The sequence below is a fragment of the Phocoena sinus genome, chromosome 7 (assembly GCF_008692025.1).
Source record: "Phocoena sinus isolate mPhoSin1 chromosome 7, mPhoSin1.pri, whole genome shotgun sequence".
NCBI lineage: Eukaryota > Metazoa > Chordata > Mammalia > Artiodactyla > Phocoenidae > Phocoena > Phocoena sinus.
This window is the reverse complement of record NC_045769.1, coordinates 87668339-87683579: the sequence shown is the minus strand read 5'-3', so window position 1 is coordinate 87683579 and position 15241 is coordinate 87668339. Positions and strand designations below refer to the sequence as shown.

Genomic DNA, 15241 nt, shown 5'->3' with positions numbered 1-15241 from the left:
GGCATTATACATGGAGTTATGATGGTGGGGAGATGTTTTATGTTATGCCATTATAAATTAAAAACGCACAAAGCAATGACACATTTGTTATACTTTCCATCTGTGGCGCTTGCTTCACAAATTTCAGTTGTACCTATTTATTATATTATTATTTACATTCTGATGAAATCTGAGGAAAAATAAAAATAAGACATACTCATTCCTGACTCAGTTCCTGTTTTGGATATAGTAGAAGGCTGCTTCTCCACCTTCAAAGAGAGTAACGAAAAATATTTCATATTAGCCTGTGACATTATTTGCATGCCTTGGGCTTCTTAAGTGATTTCCAAAGAAATATGCACAGCATGAAGTCCACAGAAAGCAAGCTAACGTGGCATGCCAAAATATCCCAGTGGATTTAAGAAATAAAAGCTTCTATGAATAAGGTTTTAGTATCTTAGAGAATTTCTGCTTATTTTCTTGGTTCCTCCCTCTTTCCTACTGCAAGGGGGCCACACAAAACTGGATTTGGTAGACCAGGTGGCAAAAGTGCCCATTCTCTGCATAGGTCAAACCATCTCCTCTTACAGTAAAGTAACCATTTTCAAATGTAAGCATCCTAATAGCTTCCTGGAGGTTACTGTGATACATTGTAAGGAATACATCTCTTTGGTTTTGGAATATGAAGTTTCATATTTAAAACCACTTTCCTCCTTCTTTTATAGATACCATGGCCATAGAGAGTTGATTTGGCTTGTGTTGAGTTTTCTTTCCTGAGAACTTTTTAAATGTTCCCTAGTATTTCATGTCTTGGTCTATAGCAGCAATGAAATATTTCTACTCTTGAAGTAGTAGCTGGAAAAAAAGAGTGAGTAAGAAAATAGCAATCATGATTTTATTCTTTGTCTGGGAGCCATGCTAGAGAGTATCCTGCATGTTTATAGATCAAGTAATTAGAAATAGTTAGGTTGATCTTGAATAGGCAAGCAATTATCCAACTTATTCCACCTTCAAACCCTTTCTCAGAATCTAGATAATTATTTTTATTTAATTTGAATTACCTAAACAGCTCTTTCTGTTGTCTATAATATTTCATAAGTGTGGCATAGCCCATGTGTTGAGAAAATGTCTAGATATGATCTAGGAACATGACATCTTTCTCTGCACAGAATCTTTGGACATCGTATTCGTTTTCTAGGGCTGCCATAACAAAGTGTCGCAGACTAGGGGGGATGGGGGTGTGGGGGATTAAACAACAGAAATGTATTTCCTCTCTGTTCCAGAGGCTAGAAGACCAGGATCAAGGTGTCGGCAAGGTTGCTTTCTTCTGAGGCCTCTCTCGTTAGCTTATGGATGCATGTCTTCTTCCTATGTCTTCACATGGTCTTCCTTCCGTGCATGTCTGTGTCCCAATCTCCTCTTCTTATAAAGACACCAGTCATACTGGAATAAGGCCATCCATATCATCTCATTTTACCTTAATTACCTCTTTAAAGGCTCTATCTCCAAATACAGTGACATGGTGGGGTACAGGGGGTTGAGACTACAAATCATTCACGGGGGTGGGGGGACACAATTCAGCCCATAAGAAACATAAAGCACATTTGGGGGGTGAATTTGTCCCTGCTTTTCATTAAGGTCAAAAGAGTATTATTCTAGGGGACAGAAATAAGATGTAAAATGTCTAGAACCTAATTTATTTTCACCTGAGTAGTATTTCTGAGCACCTGGTAAAGCCCTCTCCTTTGAGGAATATAAAGCAGCCACAACAGCTGTATCTTTGAAAGGCACAAAATACAGTTCCTGGTATGTAGTCTCCATTCAATCTATATTTGCTTAATAAAAACTAAGTGAACAAACAGATTAACTGGTCAACCAGCCTAGTTTTCAAAGATATTGTCCTCACTGAAGTCTCATGTTGTACCCAAGGTGTTATATAGGAGGGGCTTTAGCGAGTGCAGCGTGGAAAGAGGATGGTTTTGGCACGGGGTTTATATCACCGTGTTTGAGAATTTGGAAACTCTCTAATCCACTAGAAATCAGATTGAACTGTCACAACAGTTCAACTGCCAACACAACAGGAAAGGTCGAGCTAGTCAAATGATTCAACCAACTTCCTTTTGATCCACTCCTTTAAATGCTAAACTCAAAATCAGCTATATCCTTATAGATAAACAGTATGTTTTATCCACTTTTAAATCTACCAGTTTGATTTTCTGGACAAACATATTATTATTTTTCAGATCAATAGTCTCTCTGGCATCTCTTTCATTCATGATGTGACTTTCATGTACCCAGCAGGGCTTTCAGATAAGGTTTCCAAGTGGTCATCTGCACTGGAAGCAGATACCACATCCTTTATGAGAGTTTCATGATGTAATAGGTTCTTGTCACTATATTAATGAAATCAGAGCTATTCTCTCCATATCCTGTGAAAGTTGGGCTGTCTTTTCCTCTTTATTTTTTTATTACAACAGTAAAATAAAAGTTAGTAAAGGGCTTTAAAAACTACAAGGTAAAAATGTACTTTTTTTTCAATACACAAAGAAGTGCCTCTTTATTCTTATATAACTATTCTATTCTGGATAGTCCAAGTTTATCTTCAGCTGCATTTCAACTAATACTAGGTTAACACAGTGAGTTGAGTTAAAGTCAGTCTTGATATTGCAACTTCTGGTTACACCAGTCTATAGAGCAATATATAATACAAGAGGAAAGTGGTGATTAAGCTATTAGTGATATTTAAATGTGCCTTTTTCCATGGAAATTACCATGACCTACTGTGGCTATCAAAAGGTCCATCCTTCAGTTCTCCTTTTTAAAAAAGATTATTCCTAATAGCTATTGTCAAAATTTTTAAATTTTAAATATAATAGTTTTTAGCTGGATATAGGTAAGTTTTTATTTAAAAAATAAAATACACAAAAGTCCCTTCAAGGAAGGACATTTCAAGATGGACTTGAATGCTTGGATACAATATTTAAATATATTTTTTGTGATATCATAAAAGTCACATAGTGACTTTGGATTCTGGAGGTTAACCTATCTTCAATTCTGTTTAAATGCTTTAAGCAAAAAGCCATGACCAAAATGAATTTACGGTAGCCTAAGTAGAGGGCCAGGAGAAACCAGCACAGATGATCAGCATGATAATTGTGAGATATCTTGATTCAACCAGACTTCTTCCCAGTATTGAACTCCAGCATGTAAAGTTTTTGTTGAATTCATATGACCGATTGTATCACACTGAGGTAGATCCTCTAAAACAACCAGAATGGTTTATGATGTTTGCTCAGTATTTCCATTGCTTTAATCCCTAATGTATTTTGCCTTTTTGGGCTTTATTCACTTTCCTCATCATAGTGGTATCTTGGAGATATGTATATATATATATATATATATATATATATATATATATTTTTTTTTTACTCTCCAAATGTTTTTCAGACACATTTTCTCATTTGATACCAACAACTATCCTTCTGAATATCTTCATTTCACAAATAAATAAATAGATATACAATGAATTAGTGGTAAATCCAGACCTGGTGTTCTGTATAATCTCTTTCTCACCCTATCATATTTCCTCTTCACTCCATCACCACATAACAATTTGCTACATCTTCTGTCCCATTCCTAATGCAGTTTCTTTTTATTGCCAATTCGCTTTATATCTGTTTGTATAAGAATCTGTTCCTTCTATAAACCAGTAATTATGAAAGATCAGAGTAAGTTTACAGGTAAAAGCGTAGCCTCAAGTAAGATATTTAGGGATAAAATATAAAAATCACTATCTTTGAAGTAATAGTCAATCTACTACCACTGGCAATTGCTATTTATTTGCCTTTATCCTTTCAGCTTCTTCCAGCCAAGATTAGTCTGACCATAGTGGTTTTGAGGGGAGGCTTACATCCTGGGTTTATTACTTGTCATCCATGGAAAAGCTACTTAATCTACCCATGCCTCATTTTTCCTATCTGTAAAATAGGTGATGATAACAATAGCATGTACCTCATTGTCTTACTGAAAAAAGTTATATTAGATAATAAATGGAAAGTGCATAGCATAGTCCCTAGTATGGTGTAAGCACTGAATAACTGTTGGTTATTCTTCCTGTTGCAAAGCTTCCTGAAATATAGTCATATGAATTTTGAATTTTGTTCTGTAAAAGGTTTTTATTTTGTCAGTAATAAGTACCAACTCTTAGGTTCATATTAAGATATGAACAGTATTCACATATCACATATCTAGTGTGACTCTATATGTGATTCACATATCACATATCTAGTTTTCTATTTCTCTGCCCACCTAAGGTAAACTTCATAAATCGATATTTATTGAGTAACTTTTATAGACTCTTACAGGCTCCACTGTTGTGGTTCTCAACTGGGGATAACTTTTCACTGCCAGGAGATATTTGGCAATATCTGGAGATATTTTTCATCAGCAGCGCTGGGAAGTGCTACTGGCATCCAGTGGGCTGAGGCCGGGGATGCTACTAAATATCCTAGAATGCACAGGACAGACCCTATAACAAAGCATTGCTCAGCCCCAAATGTCAACAGTGCTTCACTATTGAGAAATCCTGCTCTTTTGAAAAGAGGGGAAGCAGAAGACATCGTCACTGCCAACACATTAGTTAGAAAATGCCTATCAGGTAATACAAATGTGTTCATAATGATACCTGTTAACGTGGGGACAGGTATCACTTCATCTTCATTTCATCCTCAGAACTGATTGGATTCATGAGAAGGTGTGCAAATATGGACACAACTGCATGTTTAAATAAGTCACAGTGGCCTTGAAAAATATGCCTTAAAGTCCTCTGGTTTACAAGGAATCTTAACCTTGGTTGTTCACAAAAAATCTTAATATAAAAATTAGGTATTATATACCAAAAGACTCTTTCCAACCACTTGCCATATTATTTATTGAAGCTACTTGTTGAGGGGCTACAAATTATCTTTTTAAAGTGAAGACTACATAGTAGGAGCGCTAGTTTAAGTAACACAAGTTGATATGTTATATGGCATTTTGAGTGGATATAATCAAATGGTATTTATTGACTGGTAAATTATCTTTTTATGTATATTAAAATATTTCATTTTCACAGTCAATTGAATTAACTGATGTTTACTGGCATCTGCCTTTGGTTAAGCAATTATTTGTTCTTATTGTTTTCTTGCTCAAGATAAAATCATTCTCTTTTTTTACCTGCTGAACACTTTCATTTGGCGATCTTAAACCTATGCACCAAAACGACAATTTGTATTGGACTTTTGTGATAAATTTTTGGTAGAGATAGTTGTGTGTGTGAACATGTGTGTGTGTGTGTGTGTGTTTATTTAGGTTTCCACTTAAAGTTCAGTGCCAAAGCTACCGTACTTATACATTTTCTAAATGTGCTTTAAGCAATAAGTTGTACAACATTTTTAGAACATGTGTTAAGCTATTTCTCTAAGAATGGAGCCCTTAACAAAACATAAGCACTCTGCATGAGATCTTAGCAGCAAAGTGCTTAAAAGATAAAGTAAGAATTGGTACCATGGGAAGAACACCAGCTGTAGAACGCACAGGTCCATTATGAGAAGTATGGTAGTGGGTAGGGAGAAAATGATTTAATCAGGAGTAAAACCAATTTTATTATAAGGGCACGCAGGGGGTGTGGCACCATAGTGAGAGGGACATTTCAAAATATCTGACAGATTTCAACAACGTGAAAAACCCGTTCTTTAAAGTGACAGTAAACCCCATCAGGTCTCCCTTTTTGATGCTATTGTTAACAGTTGACTGTTTAAAGCTGGCCTGCTAAGATGCTGTCGTCCTATTTCAATAGTGTGTAGCCAAATAAAAGACTAATTGTTGAAATACAATCAATCAAAAATGATTGCAGGGCAGAAAGAAGGTCTCCTCTGCTGATTTTGTTGTGGATCAAATTATTGTGTTATGGCCAAGGTAGGAATGAAGGCTGAAAGGGGAGAAGAAAATAGCCCGTCTGAAATAAACAGATTCACCTTCATTCCTTCTCTTTGCAAACAGCCAATTGAGCAAGAACATAACTTACTAGCCCTGGGAGTAATAGTTCATTTAGAAAAAAAGATCTGATAAAGATTTCGGCTAATATTTTTAAAAGGACATGAAGACTATTAGCAGAACAGCCCATGCAGAGATCCCCTATAGTGACAATTCTCAGCTTTTCTTACATTTTTGGTGTCAATTCTCCTCTGCATTCATAAAACGGACACAAGCAAGCATCTGAATGTGAGCTTCAGACATCGGTAAGGAAACACAATTCTAGTTGACCAAATACCTATTAAGTTCTGGCCAAGATCCTCTGCTTTCCCATTAACCCCCGGGTTGTCCAGAATGATTAGCTTTAGTTTTCATTAAGCCCAGAATCCAAAATCTTTTCTGTGTTGTACGTTCAGAAAGACAAACGCTGTGGATCAGCAGCAATGCTTTTATGCCTGCTTCCTTTTAGTTGTATGCAAAGATGTCACTTTCAGACCCTATTACATCCACTTTTTGGGTGAGAATGATTCCAGACTTTCATACTGAGACGAAAAGGAAAGAAATAATTGCCCAGCGTCTCTTTATTTCTTCTAAGAACTTTATTGTGGCCTTTATTTTCTTTAATATTTAAATGTCTCAACTCACTCAAGCTTCCCAAGCAAACATTTCCGTTATTTCTAAGAGGAGTTGGTGAGCACTTGTGGTTTGTCTTTAGTGTGTTATCATTTTTGACAGCTTTGCATAGCCTACGTAGGCCAACAGGGGTCTGTCTAATATTGTTGCTGGGCACATTTTCCTTGCTGAGATGAAAACTAAAAAAAGTTATTTTTGAAGCAGTAAGAAGGAATTAATATCCTTTCTCACTCACTATTCTATTCCTTGCTGACTTTATATTCAGTGAAAAAAGGAAAAAAGTGTTACCCATTATTCCCTTGTACATAGCAAGGCTAACACATGTAAAGCAATAACTCATTTTCTATTGCCATGTTTAGCATATGTCTCCTGTTGGCTCAGCAAGGCCTTTAGGCCGGTCCCTTGAGCCGGCCATCATTGGCAACTCTTAGCCCCTCGGCCTCAAAACCAAATAGCTTTGAATCATGTTGAGCTGTGATGCTAATTTTCATACTGATGCATTATGGGAATAAATGTATCTGACATACTGTGTCAATGGCACTGTCTCTTTGTGTCTCTTGTTTTTTGTTAGCTGCACTCCTACAGATGGTATTCCATTGAAAATGTTCCCGTCCTACGGAAAAAAGGGAAAAAAAAAAAAACCATGCACAGCACCAAACCTCTAGGTGCAGAAGGCTGTTAACGGTTGCTGATGATAGTAGGCAAACATTAACATAATAATTAGTGTCTTGTAATTGTTTCATTAAAACCAGTTGTTCCATTTCTCCTCGTGTTTTCCCAGAAGAGAAGCTGAATTTGGACGACAGCCAGTGGGAGGACATCCACGTTGTCACCGGAGCACTGAAGATGTTTTTCCGGGAGCTGCCTGAGCCGCTCTTCCCTTACAGCTTCTTTGAGCGGTTTGTGGAGGCGATCAGTAAGTACCTTACAGACAGGAGCGGTTGGTGCAATAACCTGGCAGTGTGGAATTACTATTAAGTAAATAATAAGAATGGTGATAATAGCAATCATGGTGATGATAATATCCCCAATGCTCCACAGCTTTCATTTTAGTTTTGGTGTTTTTGATGGCTTATTCTTATTTCTGCAATATTATCTAAGTGTTTTGAAAAATTAAGAAAAAAAGAAGAAGGCATCCTGTTTAGGGTGGCCAGTTTTCAACTAAGCCTCCTCAAATGAAAATAGCTTCTCATGCAATCTGCTTTACAGGGGCCACCTTCCGCCTCCCTAGCCCCTACCTTTATACTTTCCGAATCACAGTGAGTTTAACTGAGTTCAAGGAGATTTTGAAAAAGAACCGAAGCGAATTACATTTCATTAAAGAGGTGTTAAATCATCAGCTGAGGCATCACCTTCTCAAGGCTTGCTCACCCTACACCCACCAACACTAGTAAAGAGCTGGCTACAGTTTGCGTACAAAGTGTGAATATTAAGTAATGGAAAGTTTCTTCTGTTAAGCTGGTGGCCTTATGGGAGGTTGAGTTGTATCACTTACTAGCCAATAGTCGTTGTATACTCCCTGAAACTTCCTTTCTATTATTTTCTCATTCATAACACACGCACACACGCGTGCGCACACACACGTAAAAACGAATGAATGAATGAATGAAAATCTTTCCAAATGCAAGGAAACTTCTGCTATTGATTCTCGGAGCAGCAACGATTAGTGCATCTCTAAATTTAACATCTTAGGGTGTACTTACTATGATTGTGACAGCTTGGAAAAAGTTTCCTGGCAAGCAAGCTGATTCAAGGAGGAAAAAGAAAGAAGAAAGAAAGGTAAAATTAAAAAGCTTGCAAGCCTGGCAGGAGCTTAATTAAAGTCCAAATGAGAATAATCTCCAAGAAAAAAAAGTGCTCTACTTAGGAGGTCTGATCTTGGATGGCTGTGTGTACAGTGTTCCCATTAGGGGGAGTGGGATATGGGGAGCCTGTTGGAAACAGCCCCTCAATATGCCCTTTTATTCTGTTTTTCATTTCACAAACGTCTTCACGCTTGTTTAAAGCACTGGCAAAATGATATCAAGAAGAATAAAGCAGAGCTTATTCTCCCAAGGTCTTTCTCTTGCTGCCTGCTCACAATTTCAGATGTTGTTGTTGTTGAATAGAGTAGCAGTGCTTTAAATATGGGTTTTGAAGCGAGGCTGGAGCTCGTATTCCCTGTCAGAGTTTTTATTTCATGAGCCCTCTGCTTCTCGAGAAGAACAGTATTTTATAGTTCCCAGGCTCTCTTAACTTCTTTTTAAAAGGAGGAATAAAGAAAAAATAAACAAGCATGAATTTCCCTAACAGTTTATTCTGATATTCCATCTTGGAACACTCAAGCATGGAAGATTACTCATAATGCGAAGACAGTGTTCTGGTAAGACGTTGGGGGCTTTTGCATTTGGGTACATATTTCTGATTACGTATGTTTAGAGAATTCATACAAATTTCACATCGTGGTCGCCATACTTTTAAGTGAGAATTGTCTCATTTGGAAATATGCTTGTGCATGTGCTGATGTGAGGGCTATGATGTAGGATACCCATCGTTTAAGCTTCCTTTAGTTAACCTGATTCTGAAGATATTAGGCAAGCCATTCCCTTAGTCTAAGAGATGTGGGAAGCAGGCCCTAGAACCCATGAGAGGTTGTGTCCTTTGAATTTCCATAAAGAGGAGGATGATCTCTGGTCTGTCCTAGACTTGACTCCAAACTGGACAGAATTTCAGAATTATTGGCATGGTCAGAACTTAACAAAGCAGAATTGAGGTAGGCAGCGTGATGTTGTGACTGATGGCTATTGAGAGGATTTTTTCCAACACCTGTCAAATAGGCTATGGAGAAAATGAACGAGAGAGTGCTTTAGAAAGTCCTTTAAAGATGTAAGATACTGAGCAAATGCTAACAGTGTTTCTCCAGATGAGCTTCATTTGAGAAGGTAATCTAGAAGCAAAGAGACGGGAGTTTTTCCTTCATTGCTCAAGGCAAGGAGAATCACCCTCAGCAGGCTTGCCTTACCTAACTCATGTAGTACATAGTATTTTTAAGATGTCAAATGGAGGGACTAACCAAGAGGCTGATATGGCTGAGAAATATGATGTTGGAAAGGGACATATGTTTGCTAATCCATGCATTTTTGACATTAGTTCTCGAATTCTCAACTCAGCTTGAGGTTGTAGTTCATGTTTAAATATCCTTAAGCAATGGCAGAATGGCCACATAGTTCCTTGGAAATGGCAAAACCACACCAGAGGAGGCACTTTTACTCCACGGTGCACTAACTGAGTAAAAAAGTGTTTCCAAAATATAAGGACATCCATATCCAGTCCCAGAGAAGTGCTGGGCTTTATCATAGCTCTCGCTGCCTCTTGTAAAATCTATACCATGAGAAGCTCAACAGACCTGCCCATGAATTCTTCACTCTTTATGAAAAGGAACCAGCCAGGTGAGGTCCGTCTGCAGGGGAGATGTCCCTATAGGCTGGCTCTAGGCTTCTTTGATCATCTTCATCCATCACTTCTTTGCTCTGTACCTGTGGAAGGTTGACCCTAGCCAACTGTATCACAGAGGTGCTCTTGAGGGCTGGCTTCCTGCTGCTACAGTCAGTGGAAGTCTCTGGTGATAGATGGCAGAGGGAGGGGGAAGGAAAAGACCAACCAGTTTTTTTAGTTTATCCTCCACCCCCTATCCCTTGCCCACCCATCTGCCTCAGATAGCTTCTCTACCTGAGGATCCATGATGTCCTCCATGTCTTCAGCCCATTCTGGTTCCATCTTCCATCTGGTGATGTGGACCCTCCTCCCTTTGTCCCTCCAGCCTGGTAGTGGCTTCCTGCAGTGGCTGGTTTCTTGGTGACTTCAGGCTTCCTTATTTGGCTCTCAGCTTCTTCATCACATGGGTAACCAGTTCCCTGCATCAAAATCATTCCCTCTGTTGGTGTAAATGCTTGAAGTGATGTCTGGTCTCTGGTTAGCCACTAGCAAAACTCCATGCCAGTCACTGTCATGGTTCATGTAGCTATAACGTTATTTTCCTTTACTGTTTCACTGCCCCCAAGCCCAGTTTGTGAAGGCTTAAGATTTCTGTTTGGCCCCAAATTGAGAGATCTTCTGTTACCCTTTCATGACAGAGTGAAAAGATGAATAGACCAAAAGGAATAGACCAACTGGAATGCTTTGCTTCTGAAGAAGAAATGTTTTTTTCGTGTACAAGCAATTAATGATCATTTGTGCTATTTGAAATACTGTTAATTTTTATTATATGTTTGAAAGTCATCATTACATATTCCAAGAAGAGGAAACAGAAGGCATTTACTTTTTTAAGTAGTTTCTTTTTGGACCAAAAACAAGCATTAATATGATAAGAACCAACAATTGCCATAGTGATTCCCTGTCTGATAACACCCATTGGGGTAACAAAAACACTAGCGATTGTTTCATATTTCAGAATCCAAGTACTGCAGCTATTGATCTGAAATTCTATACTTGAGGTCAATGCAACTGGGTCACCTGCAGGTTATTTCATGGGGATTTAACCCACTGACTGCAAGGACTCAATTCTCTGGAAATGACTTGTGTTGAAGGCATTATTAATACTGTAAATGTGAACTCAGTACAAAAACACGACTTTAGAGTTTTATGATAGGTGATGCAATCTTGTGGCTAAAAGCCTGCAGGGGGTCTGGACATTTCCAATACATCTAAATCCTATGAAATGTATGAAGTTTTTCCTCTATTCCCATCTCTTTTGTTCTGGTAACTCTACCGATCCAAAGAAAAGAGACAACAAACAGTGTCTTTTCTATTTTACTATCTGCATTTTTCCAAAATTCCTGGGTAAGGGAAAGAGAGGAGGAAAACTTGTTGACACTTTTTATAATTATCTAATTTATTTCTGAAAATAACACAGGAGACACAGAAGAAATGGAAAAATCATGTGGAAGGTAATTTCTAGCTCATAAAGTTACTATGAGAATAATACAACATAACATTTTCTTTATATTAGGTGCTCAATAAATGATTTGAAAGAAATTCATTTTTCAGAGGAAAAAAATAAGTCACAAAATATTTCCCAAGTTCATATGGCTCAGAAGATTAGGTTTAGCATTAAGCTGCAGACTCTAAAACATAAATACTTTCCATCATCCTACATTGCATTTCTGGGACTGTTTATCTAAAAGAAATCTTACTGGAAGAATAACTAACAACTAACGAGCTGTTGCCAAATATCTGTCTGTTACATCATCCTATATAAAACCTATATATCCCATATCATTCTATGTAAGATCGTGTCATTTCTGTCTTTTTTTTTAACCAAGTTTAGAATGAAATGATCAGAAATTTTAGTATTGGAGTTCTAGGTTAGAAATAAGTTAAAACTTTCCAAGAGTGAGCTATGTTTCAATATTTACTATTAGATATTAAAAGCATCAGTGCTTTAAATATTGCCCTCTTTGAGTACATTTTAACCCGCCACTGTATTATTTTTGTAACCAATTGTTCACCTATCCCCTTTTGAAATTCATTTAGATATATACAATGTTACTTTCCTATTTCATAGGAGTACCTGTTTCAAGCTGAAGTGTTATTAATGTTCCTTTTTACAGTTCTTCACTTTTATCAAATTACAACATGCACCAAACCAGATTCTATAGAGGAGTTTATGATGAAAAGTGATGGATTGGGCCCTATCACTTCACATCTCCAGGCTTATTCATGGGAGGAAACCTCCTTCAACTATTTCAGTTTTCATCTCTTTTAGTAGTTACTTTCATAACTCTGGATAATATCTCTACTTCTTGACTTATCTACTATAGATAATACCTAATATGAAATATTAATTTATTCTACTTCACTTCCTCCAGCATTTGATCGTCATATTATTATATGTAGATGTTGAATAATACACATAAACCTCTGTTTCTTGTTTCATTCAGCATTCTACAGTAACTCCTAACTTTCCTTTGTAAGGTAAATATATTTTCCTTTCTACCCTTTCCTTTACCTCTCTTCCTTTCTTTCACAATCTCTGGTTATTAACTCCTTTAAATTTTAATAGTTTGACCAATTAGAAAACTAATAAACAGTGTTGATATTTGCATTACTATGAGTTTGTAAGTCTTGTTCATTACCTGTCCAAGAGGTTTCACAAAGATTCCTTCTTTAGAATTCACTGTCACAATCCCTACACTTGTCAAAGAGTGTTCCTCACCAGGTCCAATAGAATCTATTTTATTACACTCCAAAAGTTGCTTAAACTCTTGGCCACATTTGGTTCCCTTTATAGTTGGATCGTGCTTTTCTTGTGCAGATTTTTTATTTATTTTTTTCCTGGCGTCTGTAATTGCTTTTCTTTTTCTTTGCTTTTTTTCTTTTATAATGTCCTTACTCATTTCTGACACTATTGCACAGAGTCCCGATTTACCAGGATGGCTTCTTTCTAGAGGCTTCTGCCATTCTAATTCATATTGGAGTGGTGCTTCCAGGGCTGCTTCAGGGTGTTCAGATTTCTTTTTGTTTTCTGAATTAGAGGCACTGGTTCCTATAGGACATGTGTATTAGTTTCCTATTGCTGCCGTAACAAATTACCTTGAATTCAGTGGCCTAAAATAACAGTGATTTATTACCACATATTTCTGTAGGACAGAAGTCTGAAGCTTAGTCTCACTGAGCTAAAATCAGAGTGCCGGAAGGACTATATTCTGGAGGCTCTGCAGGAGAATCCACTTCCTTGCTTTTTCTAGCTTCTAGAGGTTGCCTGCATGCCTTAGCCAGTGGTCCCCTTCCACCTCCTTCACAGGCAGCAGTCACATGACATCACATCACTCTGACCTCTTCTGTAGTCAGTCTCTCTCTGACTTTCTCCTCAGTCCATTTTCCAGTTTTGAGGACCTTTGTGATTATATTGGGCACCCCCTGGATCATCCAGGATACTTCCCCATCTCAAGGTCCTTAATTTAATCATATCTACAAAATCTCTTCTGCCATGTAAAGTAACATATTCACATTCTCTAGGAAGTAAAGTATGGACATCTCTATGGAGCCATTTTTTTTTTTGCCTACACCTTCTCTACACCCATGTCACAAATGCGCTTCATCCATCAATTTTCATCTTCCTGTCTCAAATCTAAAGAATCATCAGAGCTGAGATAACAGTGAAACCATAGGTTGATTAGTAGATGAGTGGGAAATAAAGAGAAACGACCTCGTGAATTTCCTTACAAGATGTTTTATCTATTATTTGTGTGGGATAGGCTTAGAGATTTGTGTCAGGCCTGGGCCAAAGCTCATTTATTCAAGGACTGTCTGATAATTTCACCTTGGTCACCTTCACCTCAGCTCTGTGCTGCTCTTGCTAGAGCATGATTTAGGGTTTGTTGATTTGTTGTATTCTAAATTTCCAAAGTTGCCTTTTGTGTATAAAAAGAACTACTTTTCCTTCCACCCCTGAGCAGGGCCCCATCATGGGAATGCAATCAATGCTAACTCCAAGATCAAAACAACCTTATGGGTCCAATAGCAGTCCCCTTATCCTCATTTTCAGTTACTCTTAAACAATATTATATATATAATGTTTATTATATATCATGTTTATTATGCATCATATTGTTATATATCGTGTTTATTTAATATATGTGCATATACATATATATATATGTATTTATGTATATAACACTTGGAGATTAGGCAAGCCAGCAACAAACTGAGACAGTAAAGATACTTCATACAAGTCTTCAATTTAAAGGTTGTAGTCACACACTCATTTAAAGACAATATTTATGCCTAGTTTTGCTACACACTGATCAGTTAAGCAGTAAAACAAATTGTGAGAAATGGTATCCATAAGGTTGACTAAGCATCTTTAAAATCAAGGCACCGAAGGTAGAGCATACCCCATGCCTAGTCCTTAAATATAGCTCATCCTACTATACATCTGTCAGTCACACCATCCTCGTATAAAAATGATCTAGGGCTTCCCTGGTGGTGTAGTGGTTGAGAGTCCGCCTGCCGATGCAGGGGACACGGGTTCGTGCCCCGGTCCGGGAAAATCCCACATGCCGCGGAGCGGCTGGGCCCGTGAGCCATGGCCACTGAGCCTGCGCGTCTGGAGCCTGTGCTCCGCAACGGGAGAGGCCACAACAGTGAGAGGCCCACATACCGCAAAAAAAACAAAAAAAAAAATCTAAATTAAAGACATTGCCTTATGTCAGAAAGTATCTATTGCATGTCTTAATGGTTTTTTTCCTATGGCCGTCATGCCATTTTACCTTTAAACTATACTTTCAATAAGTAATTGGGAAAATAAACTAGTCAAGTATATTTGCAAATATTTTCTTTACTCTTGACTTTATCTTGCCCTTTGGTCAAACTATTTCTGATGCATCATCAACTCCATGATGACGCTCTGGGAGAAAAGAAACAGAGCTTGCAAGGCACTTGACTACGAATAGCTGCTAAACATGAAAGCATGATAGTGACAAATTACCTTAAGACCAGAGAAAGGAAAAAACAGGGTTTAAAGGGTCACCACAGAGAAAGCAGAGATATAAAAATAATGTTGTAGAAAAATATTCTCTACAGCACCATTTCAAGGAAATTTGAAATTAAAATAAAGGTAGATTTTACAAATACTCCC

General features: G+C 37.6%; 1 protein-coding gene across 5 annotated transcripts in view; it reads left to right on the top strand.

The window, feature by feature from the left end:
• Positions 1 to 15241, top strand: part of ARHGAP15 (Rho GTPase activating protein 15) — a 623633-nt gene that overhangs the window by 488306 nt on the left and 120086 nt on the right. For all 5 annotated transcript variants that reach the window (XM_032637027.1, XM_032637031.1, XM_032637030.1 and 2 more), the window contains one exon: positions 7406 to 7540. In XM_032637027.1, the coding sequence (XP_032492918.1) occupies positions 7406 to 7540 (135 nt within the window). The remainder of the gene's footprint in view (positions 1 to 7405; positions 7541 to 15241) is intronic.